Below are 23,203 nucleotides of genomic sequence, written 5' to 3' on the forward strand. Positions count from 1 at the left end.
CAGCACACTTGGATGGAGGCTCTGCAGTGCTGCTGTGAAGGGTCCTGTGCAGGCTGGCACTGGGCTGATCTCCCAAGGCTGCCTCAGAAGCCCATCAGTGCTGTGCCATGAATGCCATGTGAGATCAGGAAATGAGCTCTGCTATTAAAGTATAAACTCCATTTCTGGAAATCATTGTGGGAGGAGGGCTCTCACACCAACTCTGCTTTGGTTTGTTATAAAATCATAGAATTTTTTGGGTGGGAAAAGACCTTTAAGATCACCAAGTCCAACCCAGCAGTGCCAAGTCCACCACTCCACCATGTTCCTGGGTTTTAAGGCTGCTTTAGAAAGATGCTGCTCCCACCTCCAAGTGCCCTTTTAACAAGAATTGAGCTGAAGTGGGATACAGATGATGGCATCTCTGTAAGGCAGGCTGGGAGAGGATCCTACAGGTGTATCTGACTGCAGAAACAACCTTCACCCTGCTGGGGGCAGCTAACAGCACAAACATTCTGGCCAGTGCCTACAACAAAGACATCCAAAACACGTGGCACTGAAGTAATTCTGTTTATTTCACACTAGGGGAGAGTGCAGCTAGGTTATGCAGTACCTTCCCAATGGATGGGATTGTTTTGCTCCAGTATAAATTTCCACATGCTCAGCACTGCTCATTGTCAGGGGGTGCCTGTGGAGCTGCTGCTCCCTCCCAGCTCAGGCACAGCAAGAACAACCTTCCCCAAAAGCACCCTCAGAACATCCCTCTCCCCAGGCAGAAGCTCCCCCTCCCCACAGCCTGCCCAGGCACACACAGATATCCCAAACACAGCCTGGCAAGCTCTTCCCACACAGGAATTTTCTTACTCTTGTGTCACTGACCACAGACCTGGCAAGGCATCATTCAGGTGTTAACATCCCCGTGCTTTATTTTGCAACCTGACCAGGACAAGACCCATCACTTCTTGGTTTTTAGCACACTGAGAACTCTGAGGTGTCAGAATTTTACTGCCAAATGAGCTTTTACACCGACCACAGCAATTAAACAGTTGGCTTGGATTTATCCAAATCCCAGTCTCAGTTCAGTATTACACAGATGCATAATGTACCACTTACAGCTTCACTCCTTTCTCTTCATTTCCATGCTTTGGGTTTGCTTTGTATTTTTGCTTCAAGTTCAGAAACCTTATTAAAGTTGTTATGGAAAAAATAAATTTATTATTCCACATATTCAATTTGTTCAAAATGGAATGATACTTTTTTCTTTTTTTTTTTTTTTTTTTTTGGCTTTCATTTACAACTGGTTCCATTCAGTTTGACTGTTTTTTATCTTTTTCTATTTATAACCAGCACCAAGAAGAAAATTACCATGGATACAGTACATATGCAAATTAGCTAATGGAAAAATATATACATTTCACTCTGTAATGAGAAAACTTAAATGATATTATTGCCATGGAGAATATATCCCTGTATTATAATAAAATATCAAGCAATAATCAACTGCTAAGATTCTTTTCCACCGACAAAAAATAGCACCATACATGAGATAGTGAGAATCTACACTCAATAACACAATTGTGCAACTAGAAATGTACAGTACTTTAGTAACAGTACAGAGTATTGTTTACAATATGGAAATACCACCACTGTAATCAAAAGATCAAAAAATCTCTTATGAACAACTAAGAAAAGTATTGTTGTAGACACAGTGAAACAAACAGCTTTTCTTTTCACCAGAATGTGGGAACTGAGGGCAGAGCATAGCTGTGACTTCATTGTGAAGCTCCTATACAGTGATAAAAACCAGAAGTGCAGGAATATTGAACAGAATTAACTTTTTTTTCTTATTGTTTTTCTGGCTGTGATGTGATAGTTGTCACCATATGAAGTAAGAGAATTGAATAAAATGGAGCTGTGTTGTGCCATCAGTTCTTCATAATGTTGGGGGGTTGATATAAAAAATAAAAGGCTGATGCATGCTAATCTGTGAGCTGTGAGAGCAAGTGAGGTGGTTTTTTCTCAGTGCTCATACAGTTGAAAAAAATCCTTGTAAACTCCTGTTTCCTTAGGTTGGACCCCGAACTTGGACCCAAGTGTCCTTTGGGTGCAGAACCCAAATGGTTCTGGGTCAGGCCAGAGATCTAACCAGCCTAGCTCCCTGCTCTGGCCAGTGGCCTGTAGTGAATTATTACTGAAAAACACAAACCCTAAAATCCTTCATCTCCTATGTCCTACCTTTTGCCTAGAGAGGGTCACAGATCAGCACCAGAAGGAAAATGTTCCTGCTGTGGAGAAGCACCTTTGATTCCCAGCAATGATAATTCACACAATTCTGCCAAGGTAACAGAGAAAATGTTGCCCATGAGAAGAAAACAGCAAATTCCAAACGGAGTGAGGGGTGTCAGGGGTGGCTGTGGGGCAGGGAGGCAGCAAGGACAGTCCCAGTGTCACTGCAGGCTAAAGGGGAAACACCACTGTGGGTTAAGAACATAAACCAGGTCCTCTGGGCTCTGTCTGATCTCTTGGAACTTTCTCATTAGCAGTTCTTCTACCTGTTAATTTGCCTAATTGAGTATCACCTGGTTTTGTCTAAATCTTCCCCCTGTCACCCCCTCCAGCAATTTTCCCTTGATTATTTGCCAAGTGCTTACACAATCTCTGGGCTGGGCAACGGGGTGGGAATAACAGAAAAAGGAGGTCTAATCCTGATTATAAATTGCAAAAAAAAAAAAAAAAAAAAAAAAATCCAGTATAACAAAAACCAAGCTGGAATCATTTCCCTGATAGAGAAAATCATCTGAGGCATTGGAAAGCAGATCTGTTTGAGACAGGCACTTGAAGAAAAGAGGTGTGCAAATGTGTCCTTGTGCATCAGGCCAGCCCTGGTGCACACACACTCATCTGCACACTCACAAGCACAGATGTAAATGTGAAGCCCACACAGGGTTAGTCTGTTGATGACCATTATCTCCCTGTGCTTGAAAAATTTAGCCCTTAATAAAATGCTAATAGGTTATTCCAGTGAGGTCCTGGATATGGAAAGAATGGTACTAAGCAAAAATTGCTTTAAAGACATGATAGGTACTCAGAGTCTTTGTCCTTCCTTGCATTGACAAAAAGAGACAACAGCAACAAAGACAACCTGGGGCCAGGTGAGAGCTGCCAGGCAGCCTGGCCCAGGGGCTGGGGGAGCAGCTGGGCTTGGCTCTGTGCTCAGCTCCCAGGAGTCAAACAGTCCCACGCAGTTCCAGAGCTCTGTACTCACAAAGCTGTAATTATCCAAAGGGCTGCTCCTGTCACCAGGAGGGGGCTGAAACTCCACCAGGGCCTTGGGCCCTGGCAAGGGAATGATGCTTGTTGGAGCAAGATGTGATGGGGAGACACTGGTGTGTGTGACAAGGGAGGGGACAAGGCCTGCCCTGGGCAGAGCTCCTGTTTCAAGTCTCACATCACAGAGAGGAGCCTGGTTTAAAGTGCAGAGACATGGCAGAGATTATTGTGTGTGCAGCACCTGTAAGTGCTCTGACAGCACCAAACCTATAGCACCAAACCTGACAGCACCACACAAGTGACACAGGGAGCATTCAAAGACAGCAGTGGAAGTCTGAGCCCTTGGCCTCCCACAAGCTCCAGGTTACACTTTGAATGTCTTACATCCCTGGCTACTTCTGATTACTCCAAAAGCTACATAACCTCAGCTGTGTAAAAGAGCCCAGAGATAGAAAACACCTGTTCTGCTCCCTACTACATCCTTTTCACAAAGACTTCCAAATTCGGTTTCTGTTCCAACCCTATCCAGTTTCACAGTCCTCTTATAAGAACCAACAGTCTCATTATCTGATTGACTTCTAAAAATTGGAGAGAGCTCAGGCCAAGCAATCCCTCAGTGAGCTCTACTGGATGAAATGATTTCTGGCTTCTCCCATCTCATGTAAATGGTTCTTGTTTAAAAGTAACTATCTACGGCTGTTAATAAGCTTTCATTTCATTAAGCTCTGAGAAAAATTAGGTTTCATAAAAGGAACTCTATTATTCTGGGGAAAAGACAGAGAGGATTGTTTTTTAAAATTAGAAGGAAAAGCACTCCCTATTAGTGGCTCTAAAAATATGACTTGGAATGTTGGATATAATTATACTGAGTTTTCTGTAGGAAATTCAGAGATGTCCATCCTCTGCTATCAGTTTTCACGAGCTTTTACAGAAAATCCTCTCTTTAAACTAAGCCTTTCATTGATGCATGTCCTCCAAGCCCACTCTGCAGTGGGATAACTGCTGGGAATTGAAAACAACAGATAAAAGCCAAGATTAAAAGATTAAGTAATGTCTCTACCTTTGCTGAATTATTTTGCCAGAGGCCTCCCTCCATGGAGGTACCCATAACCTTATCCAATGTAATCACTTTGCAACTCCTGTCCTTTTCTTTAATGGTAGCAAGCCATCCAGTGGCTGGTGATTTAATATATTAAAAAAGCATTAAGGAAAAATGTGAGGATGTCAAAATATTCAGAAATGATTGGCTCCTTGAGATGACCCTTTCTGTGTGTTTTTTTAAGGTGGATGAGCAGATGACTTTGGTATCCAGTCTATAGGATTAGTTTCAAGTCTCATTAGGTGTGCTTTGGGATCCACCATGCTGTAGCAACTCATGAAGTTCCAGTACTCAGACCTACTAGTCTGTGATTTCCATACAAACAGCTGGAAGACTCTAAGGAGAGGCACAGCTTCATTAACTCTTCTGCTGCATCTTGTTTGCATAAAAGTCTCTGCAGGTCTGGCAGCAGCGCTGGTACCACCGCATGTCCTGGCACAGGTTCTTCTCCCGGATCACCCTGCAGTACACTGTCCACTGGTCCCCCGTGCACTTGTAGGTGAGGGCAGCTTGGGAGGAGACAAGAAAGGAGAAACTGCCAGGTTAGCCAGGGAACAGCACTGCAGGTGTGACCAAAGCCCTGCAGCCGAGGGGAGGGAGGGCCACGCTCGCTGCCGGCGCTGGAGAGCAGGTGAGGTTCTCTCTGCCAAAATCTCAGGCTCTGGAAGTGCTTCCTTCCTTCCCTGGACATGAATGGGGAGTGAAAACCTCCTCCTGTTGCCCCTGTTTTGTCTCAGAGGCAAACAGGCCTGGATGAACAAAACACCCAAAGATGCAGCCCAGATTTAAGGCCGTGAACGCCACACAAGGGGATGGAGATGAATAAATCACACACCTGGCAAGAACACCTGAGACAGAGCTTATGAACCTGAGATGGGAGAGTTCACATAAGAGAAACTAAGCCACAAACAAGGCCAGGACTAATGTTTCAGAGGTTCCAAGGTCCCTCATAGGTTGTGAAGGAAGACAGGAAAGAAGTGACAGGATAAATCCCTCTGAATGTGTCCTCAATGAGAGACAGTGGACACGGACATAAAAGCCAGGTGAAGTGAACTCCACACTGAGATATTTTTGGAAATGTTATCCAAGACAAAAAACCATTCTGAAGTAGGGGCAAGGCAGCATGGGGTCTGTAGACTACTGGGATTTTTTTTCTGACTTTTTTTTTTGTTTGCTTCCATTGCAGAAAAGAGAAAATTCTGTTTAAAGATAATCCAATTAGAATTGTTTATAAGCAAAAAGAGCAAAACACTCAATGATATGTCTTTCCACTAATATCAAATATCATTGTTTCTGGCTCTGGTGATTCCAAGCCTGGTTTAGAAACAAAAGCATCCCAAATTGCTTGCAGATTATTTTCAGCAGGGACTTGAGCCTGCTCAGTCTTCTAAACACATGAGCATTTTATTGCTTCGTCCTAAAACGTGAATTAGGATGGAATTCTTATCTCATCAGTGTATCAAGGGCTTACTTCTCAAATGAAATGTTTTCCTTCCACTATGCTCTTAGTGCTAAAATATCTGGGAAGTATTCTCATACCAAGAGAGGACAGAAACCCCTCAGCATGAGTGCATTTGCAAGAATGAAACTCCCTATTTTCTCTTAAAACATCTGTTAAACTTTTGGGGAACAAATTTCAGTTCAGAAGCTTGAAGTCCAGTCCTAGTTAAAGTGTTATTTAATACTGGACAGCATTATTAGAAAATGGTTCTTTTTTATTTAGCAGCTCTGTGTTTTCATGTGTGTTGGAGGTTTCTTAGCCTGTAAGATCAGCTCAGATGTGAGAGAGGAGGCTGCTCTTTCTGGTAACCTCTTCTTGTTTACAACTCTTCTACCAAAAGGGGACAGGAGGCACCCATGAGGCTGGGTCAGTGTAGCTGATGCCTCAATTTAGCTTCATCTTACTGGTGATGATGTGTGAAATGTAAAGAAACCAACTTGGTTCATGGAGCTGCAGGGGGACACACAGGGCTGAAGTTCAGAAAAATATATATTTAGTATATTTATATTTTTGTCCCCTTATAAACCAATGTGGAAAATCATGAGATCCCCACAAATTTGTATTAACAGAGGCATTCTTAATTAGTGGCATGTCTTAGGCGTTTCAAGAGACAGATGGTTATCACCAAATTTCCATCCCAGCCAGGGACACAAGGAATGCAGGGAGGGTGAGGAAGAGGACAGTGACAGAAAAGCACAGGGTCAGGAAGAGGCTGGATGCTCTCTTGCCCCTCTGGGCAAATGAATCCATCAAACCACCTATCAGGGTTTTGTATTTTCTTGGGGCACCATGAATAAATGATCCTACTTCACACTCACTGCAGCACAGGCAGCGTGTGGAAGGGTTTGTGATGGAGAGCAATGCACCTGCCAGCTCCCCCACCTGTGATCAATCAATCAATCAATCAATCAATCAATCCAATCAATCAAAAACGTGCTCCTGCTGCTCTCAGCTTCATTCTCTGCCATGCCAAGCACTCCATCCAGGCACAGCCTGAGGCAGGGCTCAGACAGGACCTGCAGTCTGGCTGACCCTCTCCCCGTTTCTGTCCCCAACCATCACTGCAGCCCCTGGGCAGCCGGCACCTTCCCCCCAGGGCCCTGACTCACCGAGCCTGGGCGAGGTGATGGTGTTGACGTTGATCCTGTCGTTGCAGACCTCCTGGTGGCACTGCCTGTAGGCTGCGGGCTTGGCCAGCGCGGGGCACTCGCTGCCGTGGCGCCCGGTCACCTTGTGCATGCACTGCACCACCCGCGACTGCAGCCCCTTGCCGCACGTGGAGGAGCACTGCAGGAGAGAGCACGCTGAGCTCACACGGCACAGCACAGCACAGCAGAGTCACTGCTCCTGTGCTGCTGAGGGCTCACAGCTGGGGCACCGTGGCAGCCAGGGACACTCTGTGTGGCTGCCGCGCTGTCTGTGATGGTTCTGCACCTTCTGTGAGCAGAGGAGCTCTCCTGGCACCGGGAAGGAACCTGTTGTCTTTCTACCTATTCTGACTGTTCTCTGTGGATGCCCATGGGGCTCAAGCAGACAAAAATGCAATTCCTCCCACCAGTCATGAAGAGGCAAAGCTGAAAAATGTGTAATGCTGAATTATGGACCAGCAGCTTCCACCTCCCTCTCTGTGAGGGACCCGGTGGTTTTTGGTTTAAAAGCCTTCTCCAGGACTTGGATGGTCTAACAAGGCTTCCTCCACAGGCAGGCACTGACATCAGATAAACCCCAGGACTCCAGCAGAGGCTGGCAGCTCCTGTGTGCCCAGAGCCCTGAGAAGCTCTGTTCTGGAGACAACACATCAGGTATTCCAGTTTCACTCCCATCTATCCCTGCTAACTGTCTGGCCCTTGCCTGTCCTCCTGGGAGCAATTGCAAATTGTACTCATGAGTTTTGGCTGCTATTAGCCAGGAGGCCCAGCCTGTTCATGTGCTCTCTTTGTTGTCATACAGTCAGAGTCCCTCCCTCTCCCTCCCTCTTCCTCTGGCCCAGTCACTTGTGATTTACAATGTCCTACTTGCACGCTGTTCAATTTTAATAAAGCAAACACAGTGAGCACAGGGAGGTGCAGCAGCTGGAGTCAATAAAAGAACCTTGTATTTAACATAAAGAAACAATGGCTTGCAAGACTTGGGTAAGATTCCTGTTTCTGCTAAAGCCACACACAAGCAAACGATGGGGGAGAGGAGGAGGTGAGGGAAAGCCCAGGAGGTATCACAGAATGATGTTAAAAAAGGTCATGTTTTCTGTCCTCTGCTGTTCCTCACCAAAGTCAGGGCATTGGAGCTTTCTCCCTGAAAACCACCATCACCTCAGAGAGGCAATTCTCAAAAGAGAGATGCCAAACACTGGAGAGGTTCAGGAGTTGGGCATCACTGAGGTTGGACTGAAGTTCAGGCACAAATCCTGTGTGTGCAGTGTGGATGCTTGTGAGACCAAGGGCAGAACGTGTGGATGCACACAGGGCTCCACCTCCACATCCAAGGGGGGTGAGTACAGCAAAGCTGTGGTCATTTTGGTCTGGAAGTACCACAAGAAACCCTTGCTGTTTGGGTTTTCTCCTTTACAATGTTCTTATTTCAATTTAGGTTCAGCACACCGTTTTATGACAGATATTTTTACACTTAGATTTTTCAGGTGTTGAATTTGCATAAAAAAATGACCACTATAAAATACTACCTCAGCAATGGTTATAGCATTTAGGATTATGCTGAATGAACCCTTCTCCTGCCCTACAGTGAGCTATTCCAAAAATCAGGAATTAAAATCTCTGATGTAAATCCCCTTCACAATCTGAATTTATGCAGTGAGGTCTGGACATTACATTAGTTTTGTGTGTCCCTCAGCTCTTTCCCAGCACTGAGTGCCCTCAGTGACTTCCACCAGCCTGGAAGCCAGTCAGGCTGGATTTAAAGTGAACTATTTTCATCCTGATAAATGCAACTATTAGGCCCTTCCACTTCAGCAGTCAAATGGAACCTTTAATCCTCAGGATTCAGTGGCACTTTTAGTCTTCACAGTGGTTTACTAATCTTAATCCTCCCCAAACTCCTTGCTTTGGGAGGGGAATTGTACATCCATTTTGCAAACAGAATTGCTGTTATCACACAGGCATTAAATAACTCAGGCCATGGGCTTCCTTCACATGATTGCAACAGTGAGCCTGAAACCTCTCTGGCTTTTAAGCACTCCCTGTGCTCTTAACAGGGGGGACACAGGGAGAAAGAAGGGAAAAGAGGACAAAACCAGCATTTTTTTATAAGGTGAATGAGCTTTTCAGATACCAACACACAAACACTCACCCACCTTTATCTGTGTTCCTGTCTCTGCATTTGTTAAGCAGCAAGGAGGGCAAGCAGTGAAACTTTTTTCCACAGACACTGCCAGCTCCAATCCTCAGACAAATAACAGCAGAGCTTTTGCCTGAAGCAGTTTTATTCCTTCTCCTGGGAGACTGGGATCATCACCTATGCTATGCAATTAGTTTTTCACAGCCAGGAAGACAGATTTTAACATCTTTCTTGAACTCTTTAGGGCTTGGCAGCTAAAGGAAGGTTGGACATCTGGCTTATTTTAAGACGAAATTTTCAGCTCGGTACTTGGATAGTTTCTTTCCTAGGAATTTCAATAGGAAATAGGAATAGAAACAAAATACATACAAAGGGGGAATTGTTACTCATGCTGCACTATTGGAAGAGGACATCATTAAAAGAGGCATAAAAATCAAACTCCAACTGCACAGCAAATTCTCATAAATACCTTCTTTCCTTCTCTGGACAGCTAAATGCACTGCTATGGACTCTCTATTCCCAAATGTTTGTGGAGCAAGGAACCAAATCCACAGAACAATTTTCAGGGCTGGATCCAGCAGAGAAGACCCCCAGCAATGTCCCTCCTCTGGGAAGCTGGGGCTGGGACAAGGGGTTGAGCAGAGATGCTGGTGCCAAAGGAAGAAGTGGATTTTCCCTTCCACCAGGCCCTGCCAGTGGTGCCACCATCACCAAAACGCACGTGCAAAATGCACAGAATTTAACCATACTGCCCTAAACTGACAACACAAGCACAGTAAACTGGAAATTCACCCCATGCAAAGATCAAAGGGTTGCTCAGCACTGTAAAATTGAAGTGGTTAATGAACAGCTACAAAAAGTGAAGCTAATGAGAGCCCCTGTAACTCCCAGTTCAAACACTGCTTAGGAAGGCAAAGCAAGACAAAAATGCCTGCATTCACATTCCTTGGCAGTAACATGCAAGCCAGTGGGGATATCCAGAAGGAAATAAACTCACAAATTGTCAAGGCAGCAGCTGCATTCAACAGCTTAAAGAAGATTTACTCACTGAAAAACTCTAACCTTAGGAGCAAGCTATGATTTTTCAACTGGAATGCTATTTCCACCTTAGGATACTGATATGAAAGCTTGAAATCTAGCAAAGGTGCTGACAGATGTCTAATTGCTTTGAAAGCAAATGCCTCAGGAGAATATTAGGTATTAAAATAGAATGAATTTACAGAAAGTGCTGAGATCTGTCAGGGCCTTCATCAACGTCTGGTCTACAAAAGATGGCAGAGAAAGAGAGAGGAATGAGAATGACTTAAGCCAGGGCAGGGCTGCTGTGGGGCAGCACAACAGACAGTCCAAAGAATCCCTTTGTTGAGGCTTAATGGGGACACAAAAGGTACAGATTTACCAGCACAGACACAGGTTCAGGACTGAATGGGATAATGGATTATTGCTGAGGGCTCCTGGGATGCTGGGATACATTTCAGACCAGCACACCTTCAGAAATGTCACTTTTCTAACCTCCAAGGGATAGACGTAAAAATATTTTTTGTAAGAAACTTTTCCCAGCAGAAGCAGGAGGTCACAGCATCCCTCCAGCCAATCCTGAGCACACTGCAGCACAGAGAGGGCTGATCTGTCAGAAGGAGATCCAGTTCTAGATGACTGTCACAAGTCAGCTGCAGGCAAGATGGGGTGTTCTCTTTATTCATCAGTCTGCAGGCATCTGATGTTTAAAGATACTGGTTTGCCCCCAGTTTGCTGGAAGTTGCTGGAGCCAAGGATAACACCATGGCTAAAGCTCCAATATTGAGAGATAGAGTCATGCTTTACTGACTTCAGAGTTCAAGCATTCAAGGCGTTAGGGTAGAGTGTTTTTCCCCTCGGGGGTCTTATTCCTTGCCTCTATGAAAGTCAGAAAGAAAGCAAGAGAAGTTCCTATTAAAAACATTCTAACATAGCATCTGAGATGAATGACAAAGGTCCTGTAATTGCTCCCTTCCCGGGACCTTAATAGCACACACATGTGTGCTCTGAGAGCCAGTGCTCCACACACCTTCACATCAGGCTTTTTATGAGGATCACTCCTTTAAACCCCACAGCTCTAGCTGAAAAGCAGCATGCAATATGCTTTCATAAACACCAGGTCAACTTTCACCATGGCATCATGCTAAAGAAAGAAATATCTGTCTTTTCACTGATAAGATCTAATTAGCCCAAAGCAAACTGTAAGCTGTTTTTCAAGCTTCCTTGTTCTTTTCTTTCTTTTTTTTTTTTTCTTCTGTTTGAACCCCAGATCTGTAAAAGAACATATCTGGTCTTGCTTACAACAATCTTTCATTTGGAAACTTTTGTGAAATGACTGATTTGTTTAATTTAGCCAAGAAGAAAAAAATGCATACCCTTCTGACTCAGTATGGGAAGAAACAATAAATTATGGCAGCAAATGCTCGTGGCTGATGTGACAGTATCTTAGCAGGAAAAGAGAAGCAATTTTTGCAAACTGCCTACAGCTGTACTTTCAAACTGCACGACCCCAAGGAACAAGACCTGACCAGCACATCCAGCATGTCTCACTGCATAATTAAGCTTGGCTTTGCTATTCTGAAAAGCTCCATTGTGTACAGAGAGTTCAGAGATTAAAGGCTGAACACATGAATATTCTGGGTAGTGACAGTGCCCCTAAAGTACTTGTGCAGTGGAGCCCAGGTGGGTGCTGATGAGAAAATGCCATTTAATCCAATATTCCAATCAGACAGAATTTACTTCTCACAAGGTTTCAAACTGGATTTGAAGCACAGGCTCAAGCAGAGCTGTGAGGTGACACAGTCCTGCCCACTGGGCCCATATTCTAGCAGGTCACCTACTGCACTTGTGCCATGGCTGGACCTCTGGCAGAAAGTGGAAATACTCCAGAGCTTATTCCAGCAGGACAAATGCAAGGACCTGCTGGTGAAAAACACCTAATGCAAAAGGCATAATCAAGGTAATTTTAAATAGCCCCAGTAGTAATGGACATCCATGGGATCACAGAACTTGGGTCAGGCTGGAGAATCCCCCCTGTTCCTACAGCACTGTGAGCTGCTTGTGCTGAGCCAGGCTCTCAGGGCTCACATGAGCTCTATCCCCACCCCAGGTGTTATCCTGAGAGGACATCCTGGGAACTGAAGCCCCACTGAATGCATTATTAGTTACTATTAGTTATTCATCAGTTAATGATCAATGCTCCCCCAGTGCAATCTATTAAAGAAAGTAATTAAACTAAGGACTCCTTGGGTTTTTTAAATTTCAGCAAGAGGCTGCTCATCTCTCATTCAGTCCCACCTGAGCATTTTCTGGACATGGAGCTACCCAGCTCTGACATGTGTGACACTGGATAACACTGTTTCATCTCTTTGCAGGCAGTCACACTGGTGCTCATTGCTCCTTAAAGGTGTTCTGGGAGATTGTCCCCTTAATGCCTTGGCAGTCATTGTAAATCTCAAAAGGGTATGGAAAGGTCTGGGAAATTACAGCAGTCCCTGCCAGCGGTACATACTTTGCTGTAGGTATTCAAGGGGAAAATCCTCCTCAGACTGGTATTACAGAATTTAAATGGTGAATTACTACTCATATTTTCAAAAACATGATCCTAGACACTGTAACATCTCAGACAAACTCAGAGAAAATTAATGTCAATACTTGAACAGGCATGTCTTTCACCCTTTCTCCTTTTTCACTTTAAAAAACAAGAGTAAAAAAAATCACAATGGAATTTCATTTCCAATCCACTGGTCTTGGTGGAAGGCTTTAACTCTCCATCAAAAAAATGCACTTAATGGACCAGGCTTTTAAATAAAATATCAAAGAAGAGAAGTTACTCTTCCAGTTAATAGGATCACTGGAGGCTGTGTTGGAATATGAGACAAAAACACTGAGGCAGAGCGTGCTCCACTTCAAACAAAACATTGATCTTTTTCAGTGTTCACATCAATCTGATCTTCTTGCAGCTCATTCTCCTTTACTACAGAACCTTCACAATAATTTGTACCAGGGATGTTCCCAGAAACTCCAGTGGAGATGAGCTGTGCAGTTTGTTGTGCAAACAAGGAGCAGCTTGGAAGGCACAAACAGGACCTGGTTCCTGGAGCCTGCAGTGCCCAGGGGAAGGACATGGCCAGCTCTGCAGTCAGCATCTCTTCCTTTTCCATATCCAGTTCCCAGCTAGAGCTGCATCCACTGGGGCTGGCTCTTAGCCCAAGCCCAGGCACAGGCTCAACCTTGTTTTAGTGCCATGATGCAACATTTCCAGCTCTGCCCACAGCTGAAGACATTCCACAGACGTGGGGACAGACAATCACAGAGCAGAAGGGTGGCATTCATCTTACTGAAGCCCTGCTCAAACCCAAGACTGTTCCTTGCTGGTAAAACCAATTTTGGGCCATTTGATGTCATCTCCTGTAGGGAGGGCTGCTTTGAGATCTAGCTGTTGGCAAGAAAGGCCCTGGTTTGCACATCAGTGATCGTGTGCCAGAGCCACAAACCACAGGGAACCACAACTCAGAGCAGTCCATGGGACAGGACTTAGCTCTAGGACAGATGCTCTGGCTCCTGGCCATGTCCAGGACCACAGAAGCAGGGAATGTGACTACTAAAGCTTGTTGGATCCTCTGCTGTCCCACCCAGCTCCATCAGCTTCTGGAGAACAACTGATGTGCATCAGTGAGGCCTGTGGACAACCTTCCAGTGCTGCTGAAGGACGTGAGCAGCCATAAATCACAAAATTGTTCAGTGGCAGGGATGGGTCTGTCAGCTCTGACGTGCCACTGCAGTTTTAAGCTACCATCCCTCCTGCAGAGTTTTCTCTCAATCCAACAAGAAAAGTTATTTTCTCCAAGGTAGAAGAAGATTAACTTAGTTCTGACCTTTATGAAGAATAACCAAGTTGTCCATAGCTTATCATAAACCGATGTCAGGTCAAGCCATGAATTTGTAATGAATGTTAGAACAAAGGACAGTTTTGCTTCTATATTTATAACAGCTTTGAATACACCTCTCAAACCACAGCTGTCATTGATTTACTCTTCTTATTATGTAATATGAATTAATCATTAAAAGTGAGGCACATAGAGGATTTTGTTGATGTTCCCAATCATTTGGAGCTTGGAAAATATGCCTTCCTGGCACAGGGAGATTGTATTTTTGGAAAAAAAGCCCCAAAACCCAACATGTTTTATGGTGCACTGCAAGGCTGGGGGTTTATCTCTCAGAGAATAAGACCTCTTGTAATCCTGCCAAAACAATTAATTTGCAATTACAAATCCTTGTTACCACCCACTGTGATGAATGACTGCTGATCTTCAGTGTGAAGCACCTCAATGTCTGGCACAAAGCCAGTATTTTTCTTCCAGGAAATTAGATTCTTTTTTTCTCTCCCTACTGTTAATGTCCTCCTGGGATGAGAACCCATGTCCAGCATTTCACAGGCTCAGCAAGTTCTGTGAAGGAATTGGCAACTCTTGATGCCCAGGGAGGGCAGGTGGCTCTGGGTGATTTTTCAGATGTGCTTTATCACTATTGACACTATTTGGCAACAAGAATTGTTTAACATTACACTTTGCCAAGCTGATCCTTACTGGGGCTTTCCATTTCTGGAGTGTTCAATCTCTCTGAATCCAGTGGAAGTTGTGCCAGGTGGTTATACAAGATGTGAAGTGGTAGAAATAGATTTTTCCTCTACTTTCTTTGCTAGTTGAAGCTCAGCTTGATGTGCCATAAATTTGCTTTCTCCTAAGAGCACAAATCTGTGATGGTTCCTACCCAAGACCCAAAGATTGTGCACAGCCCACCAGGCCAGATCCTGCTCTGCTGGGCAGTGGCATAAACCTGCATAAACTCAAGTGCCTGAATTAATCTGGGTTTACCCTCAGGTAAGAGAGACTGATATGTGACCCAATGTGCTGAGTGAGATCCTTGGCCTGTGGCCAGTGGGTTGTAGGGAAGAATGAAAGACAGTTACCCTGGATTTACACTGGGTTATCTGAGATTAATACAGGCCTTAGTATTTACAGAGCACCTACTGTAACTGCAAAGAAAAAAATATGGCAAAGCCAACATGCTACAAGGCCTCTATGTGTCTTTCTTCTTCTAAAAATCTTTTCATTGGGCTAGGTAATATAATAGGTTAATGAGCTAAATTGTTGCCTGAGGGACAGAAGTTTAAATATAAAACTTCCACCCACAGAGCTGAAAATGCCCCTTGTGAAAGTCAGAGCTAATGATGGAGCTTGTGTGTCTGGCTTGTAATTCCACCTTTCTTGATACAACACCAGAGAAATGAAGAATAGTCAAAAAAATGAAACTGGGAGCCCTGAAACATTCTGTGCTATTGGCTCCAAATACAGAACTTCAGTCAGGACAGAATTTGAGACACGTGAAATACAGAAATAATTAAGTAAAACTGGAAATAAAAATCCATAAAAATTCTGTGGAGAATTGCTCCTGCTATATAACCTTGCCTCCTCAATTTTATCTTAGAAGAGTTCAAAGGACAACTGAAGGAAAGGAACTCAAAAAATGTAGCCTTGGACTGTACAGAACTAAAGAATTACTAAGGTTGGGAAAGACCTCCTAGGTCAAGTCCAACCTTTCACCAAACACCACCTTGCCCACTAAACCCCAGCACTGAGTGCCACATCTGCTTGGGTTTTGAGCACTTCCAGGGATGGTGACTCCACCACTTCCCTGGAGAGCCTGTTCCAATGCTTAACCACTCTTTCAGTGATGCACATTTTCTTAACATCCAACTTGAACCTCCCTTGTGCTATCCCTGGTTGTCTGGCAGAAGAGCCTGACCCTCACCTCAACACAGCCTGCTCTGAGGTGGTTGTGGAGAGCACTAAGTTCTCCCCTGGGCCATCTTTTCCTGCCACATCACTGCTGGAGCAGAAGGGGAGAGAGCTGAGGATGAGAGCCTTGGGTGGCTAAAAAGCAGCCCCTGGTGCTGCTCAGCTCCAAGCACAAGTTCTGTGTCACCACCACAACTCACCAACACCTCCAGCTCCCTGCATCATCTGGGACATGTTTCCAGTGACTCCAATGCCAGGCCCATGTCCTGCAGAGCCCCTTCCAGCACAGCCTGGGGCAGGGAATGGTGTGGGGCTGGGCTGTGTGTCCTGCTCAGCTCCCCAGAGAGACACACACATAAAGACACACTCTGTTCTTGCAGGAATGTAATCCTCGATGTAAAGTTTGTCAGCAAAAATATAATTCACCATGAAAGAATGGGCTACTGTCTTGCTAAAGCATCAAGAGGCACATTTTCAGCAGTCTGGGAGTCTGAGCAAGTGTTGGGAAACTGAGCAACCTGTGTTTGTTCCTCTGACCAGCACAACTACAACAAAAATGTAAAAACGCTTGCAGTGCTAGAACATTTAACAGCTCAGATTTCAAACAAGGAGGAACTATTTCAAAGCAGAACGAGTGTATGAGATGTTTGTTTCTTTAACTGAATGCAAACTGGATGTGGAATTTCCTCTTGGAAGAAATGACTGAATGGGAGATGGCTTGGACTCCTTTTTCTATATTGCATCATGTACAAAAAAGGATGATATAACGAATTGCAATTCTGAAGAATCCAGGCAAAAATAGAATAATTATTTCAGTTTAACACCTTCAGTGGGTCTTGCATTGTGCAAATCATATTTCTATTAGGTTTGAAGACTCTGGGGCCAGAAGTATTGTATCACTCATGCTGAGTTAAATGCTAAAAATAATGCTTATATCCCTTTAAGGTAATGGGTTTAAAAGAGAAGTGGCAGCAGTGTAGAGAAGCTGCAAGTTTAGTAGCAGTGGTAACTCTGTCTTCAGAATTCCAGTGCAGTTTGTATCTCAAGCACTGGGCTAACAAAGGCAAACTCAGAGCCATTTTAAATAACTTTACAAACTTGGCCTGATGTGTTTGCAAAGTGAACGAGATATATCAGTTTCTTGTGTAACACTTGAAACATGCTGCAAATATATTAAGAATATACAAACATGACAATTACCTCCAAATGCTTTCCAAAAGCTACAGGACACAGCAAGGACCAGCTGCAAATAAACCTGACAGAAAATGGGATAAAATCCCTCTCTTTCAGCCATGGACAATGGCTGCAGAGCTGTTGCTAAGGCAGTGGATGAGGTTTGGCTGGTGGGTGCAGGTCTCAGATCAGCATGGCCTCGTCTCCAGTCCTCACCTCTTCTACATGAGAGCTGAGGACTTAAAATCACAATTTGTCTGGGGTAGGTGTGGAGGTTTTACTGCTGCTGGGAGCTCCTGGGGGAGCTGATCCATCTCCTCATGCACAGAGTCTGTGTGTTCTACAAATACTGCCACTACTAACACAAAACTAACACTGTCATACCACCCAAACAGCCTGCTCTATTTACAAGTTGTATCTGGACTTGACTTTTTAAATGAGGTTTTTCCTCTCTCTTACACGACTTCCCAGCATCTTCAAAGAGGATCTTGGTTTGGGAAATTAAGGATCAGTGGCCAAGTCACCAGGCAAGCTGTTTGCACACAAAGCATCAAGGCCCATTATTTTAATCTCTGATAATTACCACTGTTAGTTAAATCGTGCTTCCCTGATGGTTCTCAGCAATAAGCAACAAATGCACAACACATTAATTGCACAAAGTTGTTGCTTGTTCTGAGATCAATTTGTATTAACAGAAAAAGTTTCCATCTTAGTCAGCAAAGCTCTCTCACAGTGACTTTTACAGGGCTGGGAACAAATGCTTTACAGTGGAATTTTGCCCTGGAAGGATGAATTTTAAAGAGTTCACTATAAGCTAATGGCTACAGACTTTGTGTTTCTCCTTAAAGGAGGAACTGTTTTAAGCCAGAGTTGTTGATAGCTGTAAAGGCACCCCTCCTAAGTCCAAGCCCTGTATTAAAGCTTCTGGATCCTCATGATGAAAATCCTTCACTCAAGATTTGTGAAGAATTTAATTCCATCTTAAACATTTCAGCTATCTGGGTTTCTGGAACAATACATTTTCTTCTAAGAATTTTACCTACCCTTTTCTGTAATCTCTACCCCTCTACTCAGAGAATAAGAATCTAATTGAGTGACCTAAGTGTCCGGTCAGAATTAACCAATATGTCTAGAATTTTAAATGCTCATTACAAACCAAATCTAAGTCCAAGAACATCCTGCTGCACTCACACAGGGTGAAATTCCTGGGAAGCAGAGCACTGGCACAAGCTCCCTGCAGACAGAAGCAGCCACATATGCAGCACACAAGCTTTTGTGCCCTCCTGCACAGGGATGATCCTGATCCTGAGTTAAGAATCACAAACAACAAGTGATTTTGCACTGATCCTGCCCTGCTCACATGCAGACACTAAACCCATCAAACAACTGTTTACTGTGACCCATGTAAGGCTGCAGCCCTCCCAGCAGTGAGCCAACATCTTTATCAGATTGGAACTGTTCACACAACACTGAGCTTTCAATCCACGTAATTGGTGAATACACAATTATTTCATATTCCTCCCTATCTAGAGAACCCGGGTCTGTTTGCATGCCAAAATGTTTTAGTGTTCCACAAATAAATAAATAAATAAATAATGTTATTTCACCTGTTAACACATGGGGACTGTTTGTTTTGGCCAGCTTGCATGGACTCTGAGTGCCAGGTTATGAATAAAATAATGTTCAATACTGTAAACATCTTGTGACATAAATTCCTGGCTCAGCATAAATGCAGACACTCTGTATGTGGCAGGTTCTTCCTGCATTCTCCAGCACTGACACCACTAAATTCATGTATCTATGACAGAGTATATACATAGCTGTAATTCCTAAAAAAAAAAGCAATCACAGATAAGCCAATTTGCCCATCCTGGGCCTCTGCTTCATTGGATTTTGCTTGCTGGAGTTTGGGTTTTTGGAAAGCAAAGTGAACTACTGTATCCCAGTGGTTTCTGCACATGCCGTACATTCCAGAACAGAAAGTAGGTTTTCTGTTTAAAGAACAGCACAGTTAGAAAGATAAGATAAAACCAAACTGGAATATGATATTGCTGGGAATTTGTAGCCCTTTATGCAAACACGGAGTCAGTAATGTAAAGGATGCTTTCTGAACAACACTGGCAAGGGTTGAGTTTCTCACACTGCCAGGCCTCCTTCCCAAGCAAAACCTCATATTACTTTAAGATCAGAATACAAATACAGAGCAGACTCTGCTCTGGTTTAATCCACTGCATTCAGGAATTAATTCCACTGATGTCACTGGAGAAACAATGTTCAGACAGGCCTAGGTGAAGGTAAGCTCCAGCCCTGAGGAAGGGACTGAGGTTTTATCTCTGCCTTTAATCTGAAGCCTCTCTTTCATTTCAGGTGGCTGGAATGAGTCTAGGACTGGACAATGTCTGTAGATCCCAGGCTGCCCTGAAAACCAGTTAAACTTTTGCTTCCTAAATATTTAAACTGCAAATTAATGCAGACAGCAGACAGGAGCTCAGCACCCTGAACATCTTTGCTCTCAGAAAGAAAACAGCACGAGGTGTTTGCTGTTACCTTGGACCAGTCTCCTGTTTTCCACTCGTAGCAGCCGGTGTGATCCTCGCACTGCTCCTCGTCTCTCGGCCTGGTGGCTGCATCACATTTCCCTTGGGAGTTTGTGCACGTCACTGTTCTTTTCTGAATTCCCCTGCCACAGTCTGCTGAGCACTGCAAAAAACCAGGGGTTTGGGTTTTTGTTACATGGTGCTTAGAAATGATGGCTTTTATGTTGGTAACACAGCTCAGAGGAAAAGCTGGGGTTATGAACACTGAGGAAAATGATAACCCATAAGGTTTTATTACAATAATCTAAGCCACTCATATATGAGTAATTTGAAAAGCATGATGACTGCTTGTGAAGCATTTTACTTATGAAAAATGGCAATTCTGAAAATCAACCTTCTTTGAAAAATGTCAGCTGGCTTTTTGCTACAATTGGTGCCACTAAACCTTGTGTTGAAGAGCTCCTGGTTCATACTGAAGGACACACTGAGATTCACTACACAGAACTGCCAATCCCTTGATGTATCATGGGATGCATCAAGAGTGATAAATGGTGGTGTTAAATGTAATTTTCAATCACAGCAGCATGAGACCACTGTTATAAACACGTTTCTCTAGTACAGTTTGTGTATATCATGGCAAAGTCACAATTCTCACACCTTCTCATGTGAAACACACACATCACGTTCACATTTTGATTTGCCATCACTATCTTTATTCTGAAAAACTCTAACAAACATTTACTGAGTGAGCACAAATTACCCACAATGTTTTTGTGCCTGGGCTCCATGGGATTAGCTTCTACAGAGCAGGGATATCTGGTCACTCACTTGCTATCTTTGCCAATGGCTGGAAATTCTTGTTTAGTGAAGAATTTGTCTTGATTTTTCTTGGCTGTACAAGGTGGGGAAAGGACACTGGCATGAACTGGACCCAAATTTCTGTTTTCAATAACCAGTTTGGTAACAGAGCACCTGCTGTCACAGCCACCTGAGTCCTTGTCACCACCCCTGAGCACAGCCAGTCTGCCTGCTCCTCATTCTCATGCCACTGCAGTGGTTAAGAGTGAGAAATTGTCTTGCAGAGCCGCTGGGGACAGGTGGGTGGAGAAATGATCTATGTACCAGCTGAGATAAAAACTAACCTCCCCTGGCATGTCAAGTTCTCCCCTTCAGGGGGCCAGCAGGGAAAAGACAGTTGATTTGACACTGAATAAATAGTGCAGATATGAGATATTCTGTGAGGTCTTTTGAACGTGTTCCAAGAAGCTTCTCCATCCAGGGGGTCTATGCTGGAAACAAGCGTCAGCTTGATATAAATTACATCAAATGGACAAATCTCAGCATGCCTGTCTAACTGTCTTAAAAACACAATCCAGGCAGTTCTGACCTGCTGGCCTTGTTAAGGACATGAATGACAAGCGTTTATGAGCTGGCAAGCAAACAGACATGCCTTTAAATACTTCACAGCACTACAAAGTGACTTCTTGAGAATCTGGGAAACCTTCCACTTAATTTACCGTGTGCTGCTCACGGCGTGACCCCTCACGGATGTAACATCTTTGTAAGGAGCACAATCTAGAGTTCTGCTAAGACAGGGGGGTGAATTCTTCCCAGCTTTGCAGAATTCCACAAAATGCTTTGCTGGACTGCTCAGAGAGCAAGGCTTGCCAGAGATCCCAGGCTGGAACTCCCTAAATGGTACCTTAAAGCCATGAATTTGCCCCAAGTTGGGTAGACTTTCCCAAATTATGTATCATTTTCCTCAGGCCCCAGGGTGGACTCCTCAGGGTTGCACTCGTTCATCTCAAACTACAAAGCTCAATATATAAAAATCTTTGGAACGGTCCAATTTACTCGAAGTAAATCAAGCTGAAGTGGGAGTATTTTTCACAGTAGGAGAAATCTCTAGGTGGGTTTTACAAGCAAGTCTGGGAAAAACACCAACTGTTTGTTCTTCCCACAGCTTTTAAGTCATTCACAGATTAATACTGCATATACTTTCCTAGACAAAACAGCATGAGCAAGAAGGTTTCCAACAGATCTTTGGTGGTCACATATAAATCACCCTCTTTAAGAGGTTTTTTTCCTTTCCTCAAGTCATCTGTTTTCATGAAGAATTTCTTAATACATAGATTTTACAGAGTCCACAAATTAATAGACACAGTTCTGTGTGTTCACTCAAGATCACTAAGTCTTATTTTATTAACAAATTACTTTGTCAGATCCCATGAAGCTTTGCAAAGGAGCAACACAACTTTGCAGTTAAGACACAACTCCTTTATCTGAAGGAAGTCCGTATTTTTTTCCACTATTTCTCTAACAGTAGAAACATTCACCTTCTCCTGACAGTCTCTATTTTTATCATTAAAAATGGGTCGAGCAGTACTTTGTCCAAAACAATCTCAAGTGTTTGGCAATACAAGGGGAACTTAATTTTTTCCATGATGAAGATTGTATTGGAATTTGCTGTGAAAACACACATTTTTGACCAGGGACCAGACATCAGCGCAGTCAACTGTGTTGCATGAGCAAGAAGTTAAAAAAAAAACAGATCAGAAAATAGATTTATAAAATGATACAATATCAGTGATATTTATTTATTCCTCAACATCAGATTAAAATGCTAAGGAATAAAGTGATTACCACTGAAGAAAGTCCTAGGTGTGAGAAGAGTTCACATTGGCAGAGTATCAAATGTGTCCTGGAGTCAACTGAGCTTCATAACAGCAGAAATGGGTCAGAATAACAAATTTAAAATCACAAGTGCACAGTTACAGACCCAACAAAAGTAAATAAATGTATTAAAGGAGAAGTGAACCATCTATTGAAAAAATTATCTAAAAATGCTGTGTGTTTGTAAAGGAGTTACATGGTCATGGATATGGAAGATTTCCACTGATCTGTAACTTGACATTCTCTATTCCATAAAAGGGAAGTACCTGGGATTGTTAACAAAAGACTCAAAGAAAAAATCCACATGTAAACCAGGTAGGAATTGCACCCTAATCTCAGCTATAAACAGTTCAGCTGGTTTAGCTATAAGAAATAGAGAGGGCATCCTCTGAAAGGGGAGCACACAAAAGGCCTATGAGACAACTTACTAAAACCTTGGTGTGTTTGTGCACATCTTCTGTAACAAAAGAATCTCATGCACCAGTGAAGGATCCAGCACCCCACAGAAAGGGAACACTGCTCTCACTTAACCATCACCTCTCTTGCCAAACTAAGATTTCCTGTCCAGGAGGTGCACAATGAAATCCCATTGTGTTTGTGAGGAGACACTGCTCCTCAGGATCCCTTCTGTCCTGAGCTTCTGTGACTTTAAGCACATTTCTAACAATAGTATCTAGCAAAAGCTCTTTGACAATGTTTTAAACAGGAGCTCCCTGTTCCAAATGGAGGGGAATAATGAGGAATCCTTCCCACAGGAAGGGCTGTTGCTGGACAGCCAGGCTGGAATGAGGCTGGTAGGGCTGCAACCCTGGAGCCAGAGTGAAAAGAGCTCATCACTCAGGTAAGCCCAGCAAATACAAAATCA

General features: G+C 43.6%; 1 protein-coding gene across 1 annotated transcript in view; it reads right to left on the reverse strand.

Annotated features, from left to right (window-relative positions):
- Nucleotides 1-536: 536 nt before the first annotated feature.
- ADAMTS17 (ADAM metallopeptidase with thrombospondin type 1 motif 17) overlaps nt 537-23,203 on the reverse strand; it is a 155,002-nt gene continuing 132,335 nt past the window's right edge. Inside the window, exons 22-24 of the mRNA XM_063170146.1 lie at nt 19,676-19,828; nt 6,959-7,136; nt 537-4,857 (exon numbers count right to left, since the gene is read on the reverse strand). Of these exons, the coding sequence (XP_063026216.1) occupies nt 4,706-4,857; nt 6,959-7,136; nt 19,676-19,828 (483 nt within the window). The 3' untranslated portion in view covers nt 537-4,705. The remainder of the gene's footprint in view (nt 4,858-6,958; nt 7,137-19,675; nt 19,829-23,203) is intronic.

The sequence above is a fragment of the Melospiza melodia genome, chromosome 15 (genome assembly GCF_035770615.1).
Source record: "Melospiza melodia melodia isolate bMelMel2 chromosome 15, bMelMel2.pri, whole genome shotgun sequence".
In the NCBI taxonomy this organism is placed as follows: domain Eukaryota; kingdom Metazoa; phylum Chordata; class Aves; order Passeriformes; family Passerellidae; genus Melospiza; species Melospiza melodia.